We start from the raw sequence: 22,216 nt of genomic DNA, 5'->3' as shown, positions 1-22,216 counted from the left end.
TCATTCGAATATTTCCACCCTTGGCACCAAAACTTTATCACCTTACATTTAATTGAGCTAGTATTTAATTATCAACTTAAACATTTAAGTTCATATAATTTTACTAATTAACAATAAAATAAATATTTATATATAATACATTGAATTAACACCATCATTAAGTTGATAAATTAACCATATACACAAATTCCAAAGTCCCAAAGGTTTCATCTGCCATTTGTGAAATTCAAAATTTATGCCCAAAACATTGTATCACTAATGGAGTAAATATCCAACTACTCATTTTACCACCAATGTAGTAAATATCCAACATCTCAATGACCCCTTACGAGCCCATCCACTATCAGTAAAATTTGATGTGTTACCAACCCAAAATATTTGGTAAGTGTCCATGGAGTCAACTCTTGTTGACCTCGACAAGCTCAATGACCATTAGCGAAATATAATGGGTCACCCACCCAAAATATTTCACTCATTTCTGATGGATTGAGATCAACGATGTTAATGAAATTTGGTGGGTTACCAACCCAATATATTTGGTCGATTGTCAATGGAGTCAAATCTTATTGCCCCTAATGAGTTCATCAGCCATCAGCGAAATAAATGAGTCGCCCACACAATATTTCGCCAATCACAAATGGAGTGAGCTCATCGCCTTCAACGAAATTTTGTCAGTTACCAACCCAATATATTTGGCTCATCAACTATGGAATCAACTCTTGTTGACCCCTGATGGGCTTATCTGCCATTGGGAAATATAATGGGTCATCCATCCAAAATATTTTGTTGATTTCTTATGGAGTGAACTCATTGACCATCAACTAGATTTGACATTTTTACTTAGTAAAACCTCATGATCGCCTCGGAAGTAAAAGAAAATATGCAAACTTTGCAACAAATCTCAGAGGTTTTGCATTATATATTAGATGGAATCATAAGTTGATAAAATTTATGAAGAGAATTCATTGCCTCTATCTCTACCTCTAGCATTGGAGGATTACTCTTTGGGTAAAACCTCATGCCTGTAAATTCCTAAATCGTTGTTTGAGTAAAACCACATGCCTATAAATTCCTTTCTTCGTATAAGAGAGTTTTATGTATGTAAGTGACTATATGTGTATAAGAAATGTCTTATCGCTATGCATTATAATGATTGTTACCAAAATTACATATCTCAGTAAAATGGGATTCTTACCAACATCTACTAACCTTAAAATTAATGGAAACATTACTTCAAACACCTTAAAAACTTATATAGTTGAAGCTTCAATTTCAAATCTTAGAAATAAATAAGCTTTGAAAATTATTCATACTCAAGAAAATATACATAATTACCAAGAGTTATTGCCCATCTTAATTTATGCATTTCTTAGCACAAAGATAGGTAAAAGTAATAAAGTCAAAATACAAAGTTAGGCTATCAAAACATATGCACTTCTTGGCATAAATTTAGATAAGGCATGGGATTATGTAATTGATTCCTTTGCTTCAAACTTTAAATTATTCCCATCAAGCTCTTAAGCTCTTGTAAGATTGGATTAATGTGCATTAAATCAAATATACTTTAGATCTCTCAATGAATAAACACATATAAGTGTTGGGCCTATGTTTTGTCTTGCTTTATATCACCTTTTACTCTAAATGACTCATGCTTTTGTTTAGCTTGACTACTCATTGTCATAGTTTTGTGCATTCTCGGAGATTATAAGTATTTGTTATTCCTTTGTTTTAATAAGATTTAAACATTAAAGGCATATTTAATAATAGTTTGTGTGTTTCCAGGTTTACAATGTTGGTTATATGGCTATTTTGATAGAGGCGAAGTTCCTACACACATTCTTGCACTAGTACCCGTAACATTCCTACACCAGCATTGCAAATTAACAACTCTGCTCAAAATCGCATAATTTCTAAATGGCAAAGTTTGACCTCAGTTTTTATGCAAATGGAGGTGAATTATGGAAATCCAAGAAAATGGGTTTTTCAAAAATATAACCAATTACCCATAACCGAAACCGTTTCCTGAGATTCAAAGTATTCCAAAAGTTACGAACAGGTCTTTGAAGCACTTTCATAAAAAACATTGTTTTTCCAGAATTCTAGAAAACACAGTCAACAAGTTTCCAGACTGCTAACTTTTGCCTCGGTTGTTGTGCAGATGAAGGTAAATAAAGAAATTCAGCGACATGGGTTTTTGTCCGAGTATAAAAAATTGACTAATATCAAAACGGACTAATATCAAAACGGTTTTCCAAAATTCATAATGGTTGAGGAGATACGAAGGGCGCTCTGGAGGCAGTTTGTTAAAATTACCAAATTTTCCAGAATTCTAGAAAATTCCCAGAATTGGAAAATTCGTATTAAATATTTATTCTTTTAATAGGGGAATGGTTGTACTGTTATAATATGTAATTAGAATTGGTTGGGATTCAATCCCCATATTCCTTGCAAAGGAACAACTTGTTTTAATCATTATGAAAGATTATTAAAAGAAGACGGTGGAGAAGCGACGCTACAGCAGTGTTGTTATAACTTTGTTTTGCTAGTATCGCCCAAATCTGGGCTGAACTCTGTATTTCATGATGTACTTTACTTTAGTGAATTAATAGAAAGGGAGCTTTGCCTTATGTTTTATAAATCGTATTTCTGTGTTTGAAAATTCATGAATTGATAAAGTAATGAGCAGCCTTTCTATTTGAAAGAGAAATGCGTTGGTTGGCTAGGGCCCAGCCAACCTAGCACGTTTACCCTATTTCCTATTTCTTGTAATTTATGTTTATTTTGTCAAGTGTGATTTAATTTCAAACACATGTATTCATGTTTGAGTGAAAGCGGATCTGCTGTGTGAAGTAGTTAGATTTCTTTTTCCTGCACCTGATTTCAGATTGGTTTTCCGCCTGGTCCAAGCAGGAGAAATAAACTTGCACCAGTGCACATTGGTGTGTTATTCATTTTCTGCAGTAGATTTGGGATTGGTTTTCCTGCATGGTCCAAGCAGGAGAAATAAACCTGCACCAGTGCACGTTGGTGTGCTATTCATTTTCTGTAGTTCTGTTTGATTGGTTTTCCCGCCTGATCCAAGTAGGAGAAATGAACCTGCACCAGTGCACGTTGGTGTGATGCAGCAAGCCTTTCTAGTTTACTTCCCGCAATTTTCTTGGTTTCATTAAATACTTTATGACAGGATAAATTATATGGATTGTTTCTTTATTTCTGCACTCTGTCAAAATCAGAAACATTCACTTTTTATGTGTACAATTTAATCTAACACTTTCAATAATTAAGCACTCGTTTTTAATAGCTAAGTGCAGAAAGCTCTGATCGGTGCAAGAACCAGTTTCTTGTCATAGGATCTGAGTGCTCTGAACCTTGGAAGTTCGAGCCCTTGCATGAAGTAAAAAGCCTTTGGTAAAGACACCATTTATACCTCCTGCATAAACCTCTGTTCCTGCACTAGTGCAAGCAAACTGCGATAGTGCAAGACAGATTAGTGCAAGAAGGAAATCTCTAAAGAAGCAGGTTTAAGGGCCCATTCTACAAGACTGCCAAGTGTCTCTGCTAAAGAAAAACATAACACATACTCAGTAATTAAAAATTGATCAGTTGGAGTGATTGCCTTTTTATTTTGATTCCTTTGCAAATGTATTCTTTCTTGTTCCAGCGCTAGATTACTTTGATAATTCAGTTATCTTTTACTCTTTACATTCTGCAAGTTTTTCTTTAAGAAAGTAGGAATTTCTATCAGGAAAACTCATACCATCTCTGGCATTGCCTGCGCTTCGTCTCTAAGTTTACGAATCCCCCGAATTGACAATTAAGTGTTGAGGAGTTTACTTAAGTGCAATTCCTGCACCCAACAATAAGCCATAATTGTATGAACAAGCATTCACTATCATCACTTTTACTCTCCCTACCATATTAACCAAGTTTTCTACCTATTTTAACAAGCCTCCAATACTCATAATATCCCTTCATATATGGTAAAGATTTGGGTAATGTATCAGTATATATTTACTTTACTTTAGTGATGCATTTAATTTAAATGGACTTTATTGAAACTTAAAGCACATAAAGCTTACTCATATAATCTCAATGATTAATATTATACCAAAGCTAAGTCTTACCGAAGTAATTGTGAAAACAATGGAAGCAATATTATACCAAAGCTAAGTCTTACCGAAGTAATTGTGAAAACAATGGAAGCAACAAAAATAAGACATGTACAACTTCAAAGGACTATATTAGATTTGTAACAAGGGAAGCAACAAAATAAGACATGTACAACTTCGAAGGACCATATTAGATTTGTATGACAATTTAATACATGTAACACATTATAAATTTCATTCAAGAGAATATTCATTTTTCATTTCTAATTTTACCAACAAAAATTTAGAGAGCAAATGAGCAATAACCATAGGAATCAAAAGAAATACATATTTGAAATTTTTCGCTGACAATTGACATGGGAAAGATCATTTTCCTATGTTGGAAATGTCACTAGGTTCGGTATCCATAATTGTCATTATACTTTTATCAAAATGTAATTTGTAAAAGCTAAAAGAATAAAAAGAATTGCTATTATTATTATTTTCACTAGTCAAAGCATGTTCTCATGCTTGTGGGGTTTATTGAAAGATTTGTAATTGTGTCAAATTCCTATTTGTACTCCTTGTTAGAAAAGGGAAAAATATTTTTATCTTGTATCAAAAAGTCAATTTGTCCTCCACGAGACCAATTTGGCCCTCCAAGTGGACAAGTCGGCATGCCCAAAGGACATGGCCCTTCGCATAGACAAACAACTATATATTGGCACCTGTTCTCCTTCATTTTGGCAAGCAATTCGTTGAAGTTCTAAAGCAATATATGCAAGTTTTCTAAGGCAAGATATGTGTGTCTTTGGAAGCAAGATATACAAGTTCTTTTGTTGCATAGAATCTCAAAAGGATGCAAGTTCTTCTGTAACATATGACCTAAAAACATGAAAGTTCCTAAGGCTGAAAAGATGTGAGTTCCTGAGGTTATCTCTGTGATGATATGCGAGCTAAAGAAGGATTGAACTGTGTGTGAAGTGTGAGCCATAGAAGGACTACAATGGCTATGATATGTGAGCTATAAGTGGACTATAAGATTAGTAAAATGTGAGCTACAGGGAGGATGAGTATCTTTTTGGGACAAGGGATTCAATGGACGAGCTTGTGATAGAGTAGATGACAATATTGAAGATAAAACATGATTGAGGATAGAGGGATGATTTAGGGAATTTGTGGAGGTATTGGTCCTAGTCTTGGGTCTTGGATATCTCACTTTGATATGATTCTATAAGAAGAGGATTTTTTTGGGTTTTCGCCCTTGTAGGGTTTTGGCCCTGGCTTGGAAAGCCTACATCTTTGTGTTCTTTTGTCTCTCTGTAATCCTCATGTTTTATGCATTTTGGTAATTGCTTGATGAAGAAGAACATTAAATTAATAAAAGACCAACAAACACTAACAAGTAATTATCATGAAAGAGAAACCCATCCTAATATGCTAGCGACATGATTTCTCAACATGGTATCAAAGCTTAAGGTGAAGAGAAAAGAAGTTTGAAGATCACTTTTTGTTGGCACAATCATCTCACTCCTAAGGCACTCTTACATCAACTACATTGGAGGACATCATTTGCAGCAACTATACTTATTCTTTCAGACAAAAGAAGAAAATCCAAAGTCATCTCTCTAAAAGGAAGCGCCTTTCACTCTCTCTCAAAGACACTTTTACAGTTACAAAAAGATTTCTACTATTCCATGAGATAGCATTATACGAAGTCAAGTATCAAGAAAGTTGTCTGAATTATCTTTTCTGAGTTATGAATTTTTATCTTTGTGGAGAAAGCCCGAATTGTTCTATTCAAGGTCCAAGTTTGTTTGTTGACTCCAAAGCTACATGTCTGAATTTTGAGAATACCATACAGGTCCGAGGAAATGACAAGTTTCAGCCTTATTGTCTTTATGAAATAATATCAAGTATAATATCTCTGTGAAGAAGAAGTCTGAGTTTTGTATATATCTCTGTGTCATAAGCCCTGTTAGACCAAATCCATTCTCTATGGAATCTGAAGCAAGTCCAAATTAGTCATCCTTATGGAAGCAATCAGTAGTGACCTCAAATCCGAATAGAGTAACCAGAAGTCCGTGACATAGACCAAATCCATTCTCTATGGAATCTGAAGCAAGTCCAAATTAGACATCCATCCCAACCATATATGATAGTGACAACTTTTTTCGTGAGCTACAGGAACAAGTATTCATAATATTTTTCTGCATCAGTATAGTCTTCTATGAACATTCTACATCAACTCTCAAGAAATAGCAAAGGAAAGAAACATATATAATAGATTTGAACCTGTGAGAATGACATCTGAAATTGTTATGGCACTCAAGACGTAAAATCTTTGTCGCGTTATGATTATGTGACATTCATAGTATACTTTTCTCCAAGTTATAATCCTAAGGAAAGTCTGAAATTAGTTCCAGTTCTGTAACAAAGGACGATTTTTTTAAAGAAGTCCATTCTTTTCTGGCAAGCATCAAAGTCTAAGAAGCACTGACATAAAACTACAAGTTTTTTGCAACATTTAATTTCGAAGAATTCTTCTATAAGCAAGCATACAAAATATATCTCTGCAACAAGATATCAAAAGCACAAGTATGAGGAACAGTGGCGTTATCTTTCTTTCTGTACATAAACGAAGGATCTATCATTGAAGCCGACCTATCTAAGAAGCCATGACATTGCCAACGATAATAGGAATATGACATCCTAAAGATCGAACTCATCTTTGTGCCTAGCTTGAAGGACAAGTTATGGACAGAATTAAATGAGAAGTTTGAATGTCTTTGTGAAGTAAATGAAATTTTTGAGGTTGAAGGAGTTGAGGAACCTTTGTTGAAGAATGTTGCCACTTGACAAGGTAAGGTTGCATAGGTGTGTAAATATTTTTGTGTACATTTGATGATCCATGTCACCTATATTAAGTTTGCTAGATCATAGTGATGATCATATGAAAAATAGTAAAAGGGTTTGCATAAATATAGACTAGAGACAGTGATATATCGTTGATTTGGTAGCACACCCAGAAGATCACTGCATATTAAGACTAGATTAAGCAATGAAATGGATAAAGGCATGTCAATAGTATGATTAGGGTTTTGCAATCCCTGCATGGTAGTCCTTGATGACTATGAAGAATCTAGGGTTTGTAGAACTTGCCGTTTGTGAGGTCTTAAAGACATTTGGCATTTAGGGTTTGTGAACCCTCGCATAGTTTGGATCAAAAAGAATGCTAGGAGAAAAACCATATCTAATCATATCCACTATTACAGGTATTTCTAACATGTTTGATATGAGAATAAGATTCGTGAACAGGTCCTAGACTAAGAGGGAGCTAATCCTTCTCAAAAGATAAGTACTCTATATCTCCTTGTTTATTATCTTTGTTCTTGTCTTTTTTGTTCTTTCATGGTCTTCTAATAAAGGTTGTAGGTCAAGGCAAGATCTACCTAAAGCTTGACTAGCATATGAAAGATTTGAAAGAACATGGCATAGCATGAGGAATATGAAGGAGCAGTTTGATGCGTGCATCAAAGAAGACAACTAGATAGAAAGAAGTTCACTTACCTCGTATGGATAGAAGGCGTTGTAAAGATCTTGATGAACACAATATTAATTGAAGCTTGACAGAAATCCCAGAAAAGCTTGTGACCAAAAAGAGATGATGTTTGATCTAGAGCAATTTCCTTAAGTAAGAAGTTGAATGGTTTTGATAGTTGATTGATCCGTTCTAGTAACGCTTTAAAATTAACAATATTGATGCTAATAGATTGGAAGTTGAAGAAAAAGACGCAGAAATTTGTTGTAATATGAAAATATACCATGCAAAGGAATGTTGACCTCAGAGGGAGCGAGCAATTAAATTTGACATGAAGAATCCCAAATCTTGACCAGAGGCTATTTTGATTAAATGACGCTTTGCTTGGGATTTGAGTTGGCTCCTTGGAAAGGACATATCGCAAAAGTATGTGTAGAGGTTGATATTGATGTATAGTATGTGTAGAGGTTGATATTGATGTATCGATAGTTGTTTGGTTTGATTCAATTTAGGAGCACATGGATTGAATGGACAGCAGCGATAATGGCCTTGAAGTGCATTGAGGGTAGAATTTTGTTATGTAAGGAAGAAGATATGTGCTAGCAGTTCTAAAGAAGTTTGGATCCTTGAAGATGATGGATGAACCATTTGATGACAAAGTTGCATGAAGATTGTCAAGATCCAGAAAAGACGAAGTTCGATATGATGTGATGTTGTTAGGAGCCGAAAAGCCCAGTAGCTACAACAAAGATCTCCATGAAAGAACTTGTAGCTTTTAAGACAAGCTTGAGCTAGTGGATGTTTCTCCCTGTTTGAGAGGGAGTAAGGATTTCCTCCCTAGTTGAGAGAGAGTAGTAATGGAGTGATGGTGGAAATCGTATTCTCCATGTGCCATGCACTAGACCAAGACTAACAGTTGTAAGTCTAGTGAAGGTGTTGGTAGGGATAATGGAGGATTGGATAAGCATCTAGGACCGATACTCCTTGAGGAATGGTATCCAAGATAGGAGTAGTCTCGGGCACAGACATTCTTTGAGGAAAGGGATCCAAGATAAGAGTAATCCAAAGTTGGACCGATATTCTTTGAGGATGACTGGGCATCCAAGATATGAATAGCCATGACATGAGGACATACCTAGTGAACATCTGGATGGGGTATATGCCTAGAGAGAAGTGGTGGTGGTGTCCAGATTTATGCCTCCCAGCGTTGTATCTGATCTAGTGGAGAGATAGAGCTTGTTAGTCAAGGCCTTGATATATTTGACAATGTTGGTTGTGATGATGATGCTTATCAATCTAAACTCTTCTTATGAGAATTCTTAAATTTGAGTTTCCATAGTATCCCTTAGTGTAATTATGAATACCTCCCTAGTTAAGAGGGAGTGTTGGAAATGTAACTAGTTTCAGTGTTCATAATTGTCATTATACTTGAATAAAAATTGTATTTTGTAAAGCAAAAAGAAGAAAAATAAATATTATTATTATTATTATTTTCACTAGTCAAAGCATGTGCTCATGCTCATAGGGTTTATTGAGTCAAAGAATTGTAATCAAGTCAAATTCCTATTTGGATTGCTTGTTAGAAAAGGGAAAAATATTTTTATCTTGTGTCAAAAATTCAATTTGTCCTTCACAAGACGAAGTTGTCCCTTCAGATGGACAAGTCGACCTGCCCAAAGGACATGAGCCTTCACAAAGACAAACAACTATATATTGGCACCTGTTCTCCTTCATTTTGGCAAGCAATTCATTGAAGTCCTGAGGCAAGATATGCAAGTATTCTGAGGAAAGATATGTGAGTCTTCTTAAGCAAGATATGTGAGTTTTTTTGTGGCATAAAATCTAAAAAGGATGTGAGTTATTTTGTAACATATGCCCTGAAAAGATTTGATTTCCTGAGGTTGAAAAGATACAAGTCCCTGAGGCTATCTTTGTGATGATATGCGAGCTAAAGAATGACTAAACTGTATGTGAGGTGTGAGCCATAGAAGGACTACAATAATTGTGATATGCAAGTTATAAGAGGACTATAAGGTCTGTAAAATGTGAGCTACAAGAAGGACGAGTATCTTTGTGGGACAAGGGATTCAATGAACATGCTTGTGACAGAATAGATGACCATATCGAAGATAAACATGACTGAGGATGGAGGACTGACTTGGGGCATTTGTCGAGGTATTGGTCCTGGTCTTGGGTCTTGGATATCTCACTTTGATTTGATTCTATAAGAAGAGATTTTTTTGGGTTTTCCCCCTTGTGGGATTTTGGCCCTAGCTTGGAAAGCCTACATCTTTGTGTTCTTTTGTCTCTCTATGATCTTCGTGTTTTATGCATTTTAGTAATTTCTTGATGAAGAAGAACATTAATTTAATAAAATGCCAAAAAACACTCACAAGTAATTATCATGAAAGAGAAATCCATCCAATATCCTAGCAACATGATTTCTCAACATCCTCAACAATAATTACCACTGAACCAATGCTCTCAATAGTGGGCCACCCCCTAGCCAAACTATGATAACAAGGGGATACTATCAACTTAGAGAAAATTAGAATAGGTGAATGCAACTCTCCTTTACAAGAACAAAATATTAGAGAACTCCTCTATCTGTTGAGTCTAGGGTATCCACAAATTTTAGATGCCTCTCAACTAGCTAATATAGCAATACAAGAATCCTTTCATTGTTCTATAATCTCTCAGTGATTTCCTTGCCCATTGCTCAGCATACCAGCCCAACATGCATCAATTCGTGACCCCCACCTACTCAGCGAAGCTCCAAAGCTCTCTAGTGAGTAATGGGGATGCAGAATTTGTTTTTAGAGAGCACATAACACACTAACAATGTTCCAATATGTGGTTGGCACTTTTTTGGGCATATTCGGGCATCCAAAACAAAACACTCAGAATAGTACAACAATCTTTCCACTCGAAAATGGAAATTCTATGCTCATGAAAATCACCACTCTAGGCACATGTGTCTCTGATCTCTCTGGGTATGGTCTAAATGAACTCATCTTTGATCTAGCTGCTTTTCCCCATTTTTCCACACCATTCATGGGTCAATCCTCAAAATTCAAGATGAGTATTTTCCCATGTTGCCCAATGAATTTTGAGAGTACTCCACAACCACCCCTCAGCGTGCATAAATGTGGCAAGTGATTGCTTTAGCTAATCATTGCTTCATTTAGTGAACTATGGGTTGGTGGGAAAACAAGGTAATAACATTTCAGATTTAAGTTTTTGCATAAATCAATAGGTGAGGATTTTCTAGTGATAGCAAACATGGTTAATTTCCCATTACCCCCTCACCAATTGCCACTTGTGGTATCATATTTTATACTAGTGTTCACATTCTCAATCCATTGCTAAGCATTTTTAATTATCAATTCGCGACCCCCACCTGATCAACTAAGCTCCAAAGCTCTGGGTAATGGGGATGCAAATTTCCTTTTTGAAGAGCACAAAACACACTAGCAATGTTCCAATCTGTGGTTAGCACTTTTTTGGGTGTATTCAAGCATCTAAAACAAAACACTCAGAATAGTTCAACAATCTTTCCACTCGAAAATGGAAAGTCTCTACTTATGAAAATCACCGCTCTAGGCACTTGTGTCTCTGATATCTCTAGGTATGCTCTGAATGAACTCATCTTTGATCTAATTGCTTTTCCCCATTTTCCACACCATTCGTGGGTCAATCCTCGAAATTCAAGATGAGTACCTTCCCATGTTGCCCAATGAATTTTGAGCATACTCCACAACCACCACTCAGCCTACATAAATGTGGCAAAAGGTTGCTTCAGCTACAAATTGTTTCATTTAATGAACTATGGGCTGGTGAGAAAACAAGGTAATAAAATTTCAAATTTAAGTTTTCACATAAATCTCTAGGTGAGGTTTTTCTAGTGATAGAAATCATGGTTAATTTCCCATAATCCCTCACCAATTCCCACTCGTGGGATCATATTCTATACTAGTGTTCACATTCCCAATCCATTGTTAAGCATTTTTAATTATCAAAGAAATATTTACACATGCATCATTTTAAAATTGTCCAACGTAGCATATCGCCACAATGGCATTTAAACATTGATATCAACAATAATGACACAATTACTTACAGTAATTATGTGGTTCAAAATGGGGTTATAGATTATCCTCATATTCAATCTCTTCTTCCTTTTCAAAACTTGACTCATGAATTAAATCTTGCACATTTTATTTGATACCATTGCTACAACCAAGGTGGTAAAATTCTTCATCTCTAACATGTGCTTTATGGTCATATGAAACAGATTCAATGTCATCTATAGCATATAGCATTTGCATCTCTAAATTTGACATTCTAACGTTGGTCTCGTTATAATCTTGATTCTCTCCCATAACTTGATCCTCACATTGATTCTTCCTTCCTTTTACTCCAATCTTGTAATGTTCCAAAGATAACTCCTTGTAATTTCTTCAATCTTGTAAGCATGGACTGAAAAATATGCTTTACAATGTTTAGAAAAAATAGGCTTTGCTACCACTATGACCCATATACCATCACTAGTATCCTACTTAATAATTAGTTACAGCAAGCCACCTTGTATTTTGCTCACTGTTATTATTGTTTTATAAGTTGGTACATATGCTTTTATATCAAATTGCAAATGAAAAACGAAAAACAAAAAACAAAACAATAGCGCATTGTGTTGGAAAATGTGCAATGTGGCAACTTATTAATTCAATTTTCCTTTACCTTAATACTTGCTTGTTAACTTAGTTATTCTTCATGTGTTCTTTAGTAAGATCTTTTCATCATACAAATATCAAGAACGAAACAGTAACAATAGAGGACACATAAATTAGGCTCTCAGCCATGGCAAAACTCCTCTAATGAGAAAACCTGGTAAACACTCCTCTTATAAAATTTGCTTCAAAATTAGACACAAAGACCCAAACCCTAGAACAAGTCCTTCCTTTTACTCAAATCTTGTAATGTTCCAAAGATAACTACTTGTAATTTCTTCAATCTTGTAAGGATAGACTGAAAAATATGCTTTACAATGTTTAGAAAAAATAGGCTTTCATACCACTATGACCCATATACCATCACTAGTATCCTGCTTAATAATTAGTTACAAAAAATAGGCTTTCATACCACTATGACCCATATACCATCACTAGTATCCTGCTTAATAATTAGTTACAGCGAGCAGCCTTGTATTTTGCTCATTGTTATTATTGTTTTATAAGTTGGTAAATATGCTTCTATATCAAATTGCAATGAAAAAAAAAACAAACAATAGCACATTTGTTGGAAAATGTGCAATGTGGCAGCTTATTAATTCAATTTTCCTTTACCTTAATACTTGCTTGTTAACTTAGTTATTCTTCATGTGTTCTTTAGTAAGATCTTTTCATCATACAAATATCAAGAACGAAACAGTAACAATAGAGGACACATAAATTAGGCTCTCCGCCACAGCAAAACTCCTCTAATGAAAAAACCTGGTAAACTCTTCTCTTCTAAAATTTGCTTCAAAATGAGACACAAAGACCCAAACCCTAGAGCAAGTCCTTCTCCAAGTACCAAGTCAGCCCTCAATTGTTGATTGGGAAATCAGAGTGTGGGAAAAATGATTTTGTAATATTTTAAGAAATATTAAAATAAAATACTTAAATGCATGCATATAAGAAAAAAATATGAGGGGGCATGTTTTAACATTTGAAATTTGAATGTGAGAACATGAAATATAAATAAAATATTTCAATGTCAAATGCATATATATTATACCAGCCTAGATCCATCTTAACTTCAGATCTACCAAGCGTCGAGAGGGATCAAACCTCTTTTCACTCTAAAAGATGTTTGCATCTCAAAAAAAATTATTCCTCTCGGCGCTTAATAGATCCGGAATTAAGATGGATCTAGGTTGGTGTTTATAACATCTACAAATTTCAATTTAATACTACTTTACTGTAAAAATTGCACAATGTTGAATTTTCATCGGATGAATTGTAATTGCTGGGATTTTGACAATTATAATTTTATTTTTATATTTTTAAAGACAGAAAGCCCTATTCTAGGGACCCAACATCATCTCAACCCCTGAAATTCCGCAAAATTTACGGGTGCTTCCACACATCTCCCATGTGCATTTACGGGTACTTCCACACATCTCCCATGTGCATCTCACCTCCTCTCTACCCCGTCCCAGAAGCAATGTTTCACCATCTTATGAAAAGATTGCTCCACAAAACATTTGTCTGATGCTCCCATGGATAATGTTTCTTTAACAAATCATAACCGGATTAGAAAACTGTTCAAATGTGAACTGCACAGGTGCAAAAAATCAAGTAAAATTAAAAAGAAACGAAAAAATGATGGAAAAACAATCTATATAATTAAACCAGATTCTTCCGTGTCAAAGAGACACGATGTAGAATGCCATTCTTTTATTCCCTTCAAATACAAGTTTGTTGCACAAACCCAGAATCTATATCAATAGAGCCTTCACAAAAACAAACAGCATCACTAACCCAGTTCCTGGTGAATATCAGCAAGTGCACAAATGATGCACACATCTTCTACCTAAAACTTGGTATGTGTAAATACAATGAAAATTTGACTACTTAAGGTTCAGCAAGCTTTATATTAAAATTTGATCCCCGACCTTTCAGGATAGCTTTAACAAGGTTAACTACGTTGTTCAATGTACGAGCCAGAAAGTCCAGATGTGCCGACAAGTGTAACCTGCCAATCAAGTGTTTGAAACTTGTGTAAATTGCATACAGCAGAAATAATACAATCAAGTAAATAAATAACAGCATGGAAGATTTTCTGACAAGGTTAATAAATCATTTCAATAGACATTTGCATCTCATTTGGTCTTAACATTGGGAATAAGAATCCTCCACAAAAAGGCTAGTTTCTACACTCCAAATCTAGAGAAATTCCTCTGGAAAACGATAGAGGATATTCACCTTTCCCCATTCTGCGTCAAGCCCACTAACTCGCATCTTTATGTAAATCATGTGACGGCCTAGCTCTGTTTCAACTTTCTTTCTCAAATAGGTTTCATCCGGGCCAAATGCGTCCAAGTAATTGCTGTAACGTTTATATGCAGCCCGTAGGGCATCTTGAACTTCCTCTGGCAAACGTCTCACATTCTACATAAGAAGTCCATCCACAATGAGACATCATAAAAATACATAATATCATAAGAGGATCTCACTTGTATCCATATCAGGATGACGGCCATTACAAGATTTGAAACTTATTTAGCATGAAAGTTAAATTAAAATTATTTAACATTCACTCAAGCTAATTTTATGTACTGAACCTTCAATTATTATGTCTATCCTGAAATCTGTCCATGTCTTTTGCTAAGGCCTGCATATATTCTAATATAATTTTGTTTTACAAATTTACACCATTTGCTTGGTTTATATTTTAAGGATTAAAGCCTTCATATCCAGCTAAAAAAACAAAATGAACATCCATAATCACAAGAGATACACTTAACAGGTATCTCAGGAAAATTTTGAAACAGCAGAAACCAACCTCGCCTGTCTGCCCAGTCATTTCATCTAGCTCCATTCTCAAGGATTCCAAAACTCCACAGAACTGCTCCACTGCCTCAGCTGCGCGCCATGCATTTGCTAAAGCTTCCTGTCCAGCCTTATCATCGGTTTTCTTTGACAATGCATTCATAACATCAGTCTGTAAAGGGTCAGGAAGCTCCTCCCAATCTGCAGCCAAGACATCCTTGAGTGCATTCTTAACATCAAGGTCTGTTACTTCGGGTAATGCACTTATGTCCGAACTAAATGATCGTATAGGAGTTTTGACCGCAAATGGAAGCCTGCATTTTGTGGTTGCATAATTTTATTAGTTCTTTCGCAATTGTTTCTAAAGTTGATCCAATCCTTACAAGATAAGAAAGTATCTACTAAAAAGTGAAGCTTAAAAAGAAGAAATAAGTTAATGCCATCAGGATAATCAAGGATATGTCAAATCCACATACTTCAGCTTTCAAGGAATCCGATATGAACAGAAAGAAGAAATAGCCATGGGATCACCATTGTCATCATTGTCCACTAATATATACATCAAGTACTCTGAAAAGCAGGCGTTAGGATCCCTTCCATTAAAACCAGATCAAAGGGACCAATTCATAGATGTATGAATGTCGAATGGCCTCATGGAATGGAAATCGTAAATGAATTTCTCAATCATCTCAACAACCAAAAGCATCGGATTCAAGATGGAGGTGAAAAATAACAGGAGCATTCCCTTCCTTGACATTCTCATCAACAAGAATGAAGATGGATCCTTATCCCATCAAGTTTACAAGAATAAAACCCATACCACTAGATACTTGCATACAGATTCTCCTCATTATCCAGTGCAAAAACAAGCTGTAATCAAAACTCTTGTAATGAGCTACTGGGATCTTTAAAAATGAGCACGTAGAGCAAGAACTACAACATCTGGCAAAGGTATTCAAAAGAAATGGTTACAGCAAGAGACAATATAAGACTGACCCAAAGGCAAGGACAGTCCCCATAGAAGGCAGGGAGAAGAGAATGCAATATCAAAAATAACAATGCCTTACATCAGGGGAGTGACATAAAATCACAAAAACTCTGAAAAAGAGTAGCACAAAAGTCACCATCTCCTCCCCCCACCGCTCCCCAATACCATACCAGGCAAGCTAGACTCTGTAAAAGGCCTAATCAATCCTAAAATGCAGAAAGGCATCCACGCTATAACATGTTCTTTTGGAAAGATTTACATTGCAGAAACTGGCAGAAAATTAAGGAGCACTGTGCTGATATAATACACAACAGGAAACAGAAATCATTTTTTGCAGAACATTTTTGCGATACCAGCCACCATGCCTGTGTAGAGGACAGAAGGCTAATTGCCAAGGTGGATACACTAAAAGGAAAATTAGCAAAACCTTGGAAATTGAAGAGAATACAAACAAATTAAACCATGAAGATGGTTATAATTGAGCAAAACATAGAAGCCTGTAATTCAGTATTTTTAAAATAAAATCACTCCTTTATGATTTGTGTATCAACCAAGAAAGTGTTTCATTAAGGAAAGGGTCAAGAATATATTTGGTCACTCTGACCGCATGCACTTTGTAACTTTTAATGCATATTGATAGGGTTTTGAACAAGTGGTAGTGCCTCTAAAAGATACAAAAGTATAAGTGTTGAGAAATATAGCTCAAGCAGTGGCATCTTGCACAGGTTAGGTGTGAAACATGCGAGTAGTTTGAGACAACTTCTAGCAACCACTTCTAGTTTGAATAGTGCTAAGTAATACTATCTTGTAATTTCACTTAAATAAGAAAAAATGGAAGTCAAATTTCCCAGGTTCTCCTATCTTAAAAATCTAAATGAAATATTCCAGAATATTAGTAAGTTAGATTTGTTCTAATCTTTAGCCATACACCTCATTGTTGAGATAAGGTGGTTGCCAAGATTAAAGAGATTAGTTGCTAAGATATGGGAAATTAGTTGCTAGGGTTGACGAGATTAGTTATATATTTCAAAGCATAAATAGGACAAGATGGGAGAAACTGAAACACACATGACAACACTTAAGAGAGGTGGAGACCAAGAGAAGAAAGAGAGTGCATCTGAGTGGAGAAAGTGCAGATCCGCTGTCACAAACAACAACAGGAAATCTGTACAGCAGCAGCATTGTACAGTTGTATCGCAGTAGTTGCTGCCTTCTTTCTTCAGCAAAGCCATATTTCTATTTCAGCAGGATATGCTTCTCCATTCTGTAGTGTTTTGTTTACAATATGATTGCTAAGTTACAGCATACTGTGGAGGCACCTCGTAAGCTTTGATCATTAGAATGGTAAGCTGATTTGAAGGGGAAAATCACTGTGCATGTCTGTTATTCATGTATTGCTTCCAGTGTTCATTTTCCCAGCCATATGTGTGATTGTTGCATGTTCAGAAATATTCATTTATGTGATTAATAAGTTCAGATCTGATTTATTTAAAAAAGAGAAACATAGGGCAGTGATCATCTAGGGCCTTTCAAAAAATTGATATGCTATCTGAGCAGGTCTCTGATTGAGTTCCTTGAGGGTTTACAGCAAAATATCAACTTCCAGAATCATGGAGCAGCAATTAGAGGGTTTCATTAGTCACTTGAAGGACTAAGAACTCTTGCAGGGGATATTTTTTTGTTTTGTTTTCAGATATGGGAAGTTTGTGCATTTGATCTCAAAGTTGGTGGTAGCTAATCTAAGATTTGAGAATAAATTGGATGGTGCCTCCAAATTTTTGCCCTGGAAAGTCAAGATAATACTACTATTGGAAGAAAATGATATTTGGGATATCATCAAGGATGTCGTGCCTACACCTTGAGATCTGCAGCAAGTGATGGCCCACAAGAAAAAGGAAGTGAAGGCCAAGTGGATGAACTTGGATGTCATGAAGGATCACCCAATTCTTCACATATCCGAGAGGACAATGACAAAGAAGATGTTTGATTCCTTGGTTCTCCTCTACCAAAGTGCAAACATTAACAAAAAGATGATATTGTGGAACAAACTCAGATATGTAGAGATGACCAAATCAAACACCGTTACCAGATGAAGATCACGCAAAACAGTGATCAACTAGCAAAAGTTGGATATAAAAGGTTGTGGATGCAGAGTTGGTGAACATGGCAATGAATGCATTCCCAACTTCATGGGAAGCATTTATTAAAGGTATTTGTGTTCAGGAGAACCTTCGTAACTTCGAGAGGCTTTGGGATAATTGTATCTGGGAGGAGACTCGGATGGAGTCAAAGGCCAGCAGGAAGAGTGGTGACGACATCCTAGCACTAAATGGTCAAACCAAGAAAGGCAGAGATAAAGGACCCAGTAAGGGTAAGCGAAAGAGTGAGGAGTCAGTCTCACAGATAGGGAAGAAGGATTTGAATAAATTCAAGTGCTTCGGCCCTTATGCATCACAATGTCCAGAGAACAAGGGCAAGGGAAAGCAACATCAGAAGCAAGTAGCAGTCTTTGCAAAAACATAGATGAACGAGTTTGCTTCCAAGTTTGAGAAGGATTCCTCAATAGTATCTTGCCTCTCTACCAATATGGTTGCAAGAAACGCTTGGTAGGTGGAAAGTAGAGCATCTAGGCACATGAAATTAACCTTGACATTATTTTCAAGTCTAATAGAATAGGACTTGAGAGTCCACATTGAACTTGGTGATGATGCCAAGTACCCAGTAGCAAGAGTTGGTACCATGCCCTTCCAGTTCTAGTAAAGTTACTCTTTAGACTTTGATGGTGTCTTGTTCGTTCTAGGTCTCAAGAAAAACTTGCTTTCAGTTTCAGTTATGGAGGGCAATGGTTATGTAGTAGGGTTCAAGAACTAGCATGTCCTCATCAAGCAGAGGAATCTAGCCCAGAAGCAGCACAGGTGATTGGGGTTAGGGAAGGCAACTTGTACAAGTTACAAGGTGAACCTATTTGATCCCTAGTTCATCATACAAACAACTTGTAAGAGTTATGGCACAAGAGGATGGGGCACCTACAATACATAGCATTGCCTATTCTAAGGGAGATAGTCATAGGTCTTCCAGAGTTAAACATTGAGTAGCAAGGAGTATGCAAAGGGTGCACAATTGGCAAGCATTCCAAGGCTAATTTTCCAAGAAATAAATACAAGTCTAAGTGGATTATAGACCTAGCGCATTCAGATGTATGTGGACCAATGTTAGTAGCATCAATCACAGGGAGCATGTATTGTGTTTCCTTTATTGATGACTTCTCTTGCAATACATGGATCTACTTCTTAAAGACAAGGGATGACATCTTTAGCAGGATTCAAGAGTTCAAGGATCTTATTGGTAACCAAACAAGGAAGAGGATTAGGATTTTGAGATCAAATAATGGGGATGGATATACCTCCAACAAGTTGAAGGATTTCTGCAAGGAGGCGGGATTCAAAAAGGAGCTAATTATTTCGTACAACCCAAAACAGATGGGGTTGCAAAGCAAACAAATCGATCCATCATAGGGGCTACGATGTCCATGATTCATGACCAAGATTTGTTGATGTTTCCTTCAGCAAACACATGCAACACGATAGTCTATATCCAAAATAGGTGTCCTCACAAGGTATTGGAGAGCAAGACACCAAAGGAAGTGTGATATGAAGCCAAAGGAAAGTCATTTCCACATCTTTGGTTGTCTAGTCTATATCCATGTACCTATAGAAAAGAGGACCAAGTTGGAGCCCTCCTGCAAGAAGGGTTTATTTATGAGTTATAATGAGACTTCAAAGGCCTACAAGGTCCATATTCCAAAACAAAGGAAGACAATAGTAAGCAGAGATGTACAGTTAGAGGAAGACTTTGCATCTAGGAAGTTGCATGAGCCCTTTCCAATGATAGAGGATGAGGAGCAAGAAGCTTCGAAGGTTGATCCAAGGTCACTACACACCAATAGTTTTGAGTTCAGAATGACAACCTTCGGGTGAAGAGGAGGGGACATTAGCCCCTTCCAACTTTGCCAGGGGACCTCATAGCTTCACACAAACAATGAGGGATGCTCAGGAGTTTGTTGCAGCTCCTAGAGCCACATTTAGGGAAAGCAAGACTTCGAAGAAGTTTCCTCCTAACATGGCATTCATGAGCAACATCATTGACTCTGAGCCTTCCAATTTTCCGGAGGCAGTAGACCAACAACTATGGCAGGATGCCATGGTGCAGTACACCTCCTTCATGATGTTTGGGACATATGCCAAAACCAATGTTGCACGACTTGTACTCATATAAGACTCGGCGAGGCATCAACTCTTCTACTCGTATAAGACTCGGGAATGACTCGTATAAGACTCGTCAAAATACACAAAACAACAAGAACAACAACAACAACAAAGAAAACAAACAAACAAAAAACAAAAACTTAAAATGTGGTAAATTTTAAGCACAAAAAAGAAACTAATGACTATTCCAATCCTTATAAATTATAAAAACCACAATATATGCAATAATTCATAACATCATCTCATATCTATAATGAAGAGTCAAATTCATAGCCAAGGAAGCTGGACTTCAGCAAGATCAAATGTTACAAAAAAAACTAGTTGTTCCAAAAAAAACAAAGCAAAATGGGGTTGCAAATTGAAAGAACTAATCCATCATAGGGACTACATAAGATGGAATGCCAGACATAAGATGAAACTTTGCTAATCATATTGTCGTTCAAAGATCTTCAATACAAGCCAAAACCAAGAGAATATTATTTCCTCAATCCATCAATGGTTAATACCAATGTTGCACGACTCCCTCCAATTTCCCTTTTCCTCCACCTCATTTCCAAAAAAAAAAAAAAAAATTGGACAGTTTGGGGCTTTTGTTGCCCGAAGGGTCTTATAGGGGTCTGATAGGAGTCTTATAAGCTATCCGTGGGTCTTGTAAGGGTAAACGGGTCTTGTACAAAACCCGTTGGGTAAGGGTAAACAACGCGGGTTTAATGAGGGTCGCCTGTCCTTCCTTCTAACTCGTTCTTACCCGCGGGTTTAATAAGGGTGGTGCTTCATTGGCCAATGTTGCACAAATCGTACTTGTATAAGACTCGGTGAAGCATTGACTCGTCTACTCGTATAAGACTCGGGAACAACCCTTATAAGACTCGTCAAAATACCAAAAAAAAAAAAAAAAACTTAAAATGTGGTAAATTTTAAGCACAAAAAAGAAACTAATGACAATTCCAATCCTTATAAGTTATAAAAACCACAATATATGCAATAATTCATAACATCATCTCATATCTATAATGAGGAGTCAAATTCATGGCCAAGGAAGATGGACTTGAGCAAGATCAAATGCATCATTTATCATAAGCATGGGCATTGTGCATCATAGTGTCCAAATGAGAAGAAGAGTAAAGGGCAGTAGTAGCAAAAGCAAATGGCAACCTCTGCAGAAACTCAAAGGAATGAGTTTTCTACCAAATTCCAGAAGGATTTCTCGATGGCATCTTGCCTTTCTACCAACACATTTCCAAGGGATACTTGGTATGTGGACAATGGGGTATATCGGCATATGACATGAGCTCAATAGATTTTTCCAATCTGAAAGGGCACAACTCAAGGCTTCAAGTAGAACTTGGTGATGATGTCAAGTACTCAGTAGCAAGAGTCGGTACCATTCCCTTCTAGTTCCAATCAAGTAACCTTTTAGACTTTAACAATGCTCTGTTTGTTCCAGCTCTCATGAAGAACTTGCTTTCAATTTAAGTTATGGGGAATAGGAGCCATGCAGTAGAGTTCAAGACCTAGTAGGTCCTCATCAGGCTAAAGGAATCTAACCTAGAAGCAGCACAAGTGATAGGTGGTTAGTGAAGGCAATTAATACAAGTCGTAGGATGAACCTATTCGAGCCCTAGTACATAACAAAGATGGCTTGTATGAGTTGTGCCTGTGGCACAAGACGATGAGGTACTTGCATCATAAAGCACTCCCTATCTAAGGGAGATAGTCACAGGTATTCCAGAGTTCAGCATTCAGCAACAAGGAGTATGGAAAGGGTGCACACTTGGCAAGCATGCCAAGGCTATTTT

General features: G+C 36.4%; 1 protein-coding gene across 1 annotated transcript in view; it reads right to left on the bottom strand.

Annotated features, from left to right (window-relative positions):
* Positions 1-13,995: 13,995 nt before the first annotated feature.
* LOC149160297 (succinate dehydrogenase subunit 5, mitochondrial-like) overlaps positions 13,996-22,216 on the bottom strand; it is a 53,412-nt gene continuing 45,191 nt past the window's right edge. The window contains exons 5-7 of the mRNA XM_089436685.1: positions 15,178-15,478; positions 14,598-14,783; positions 13,996-14,367 (exon numbers count right to left, since the gene is read on the bottom strand). Of these exons, the coding sequence (XP_089292811.1) occupies positions 14,311-14,367; positions 14,598-14,783; positions 15,178-15,478 (544 nt within the window). The 3' untranslated portion in view covers positions 13,996-14,310. The remainder of the gene's footprint in view (positions 14,368-14,597; positions 14,784-15,177; positions 15,479-22,216) is intronic.

The sequence above is a fragment of the Pinus tabuliformis genome, chromosome 5_2, assembly GCF_031772625.1.
Source record: "Pinus tabuliformis cultivar Carrire ecotype Pingquan chromosome 5_2, CPIR1, whole genome shotgun sequence".
NCBI lineage: Eukaryota > Viridiplantae > Streptophyta > Pinopsida > Pinales > Pinaceae > Pinus > Pinus tabuliformis.
This window is presented reverse-complemented; position numbering and strand designations above follow the sequence as displayed.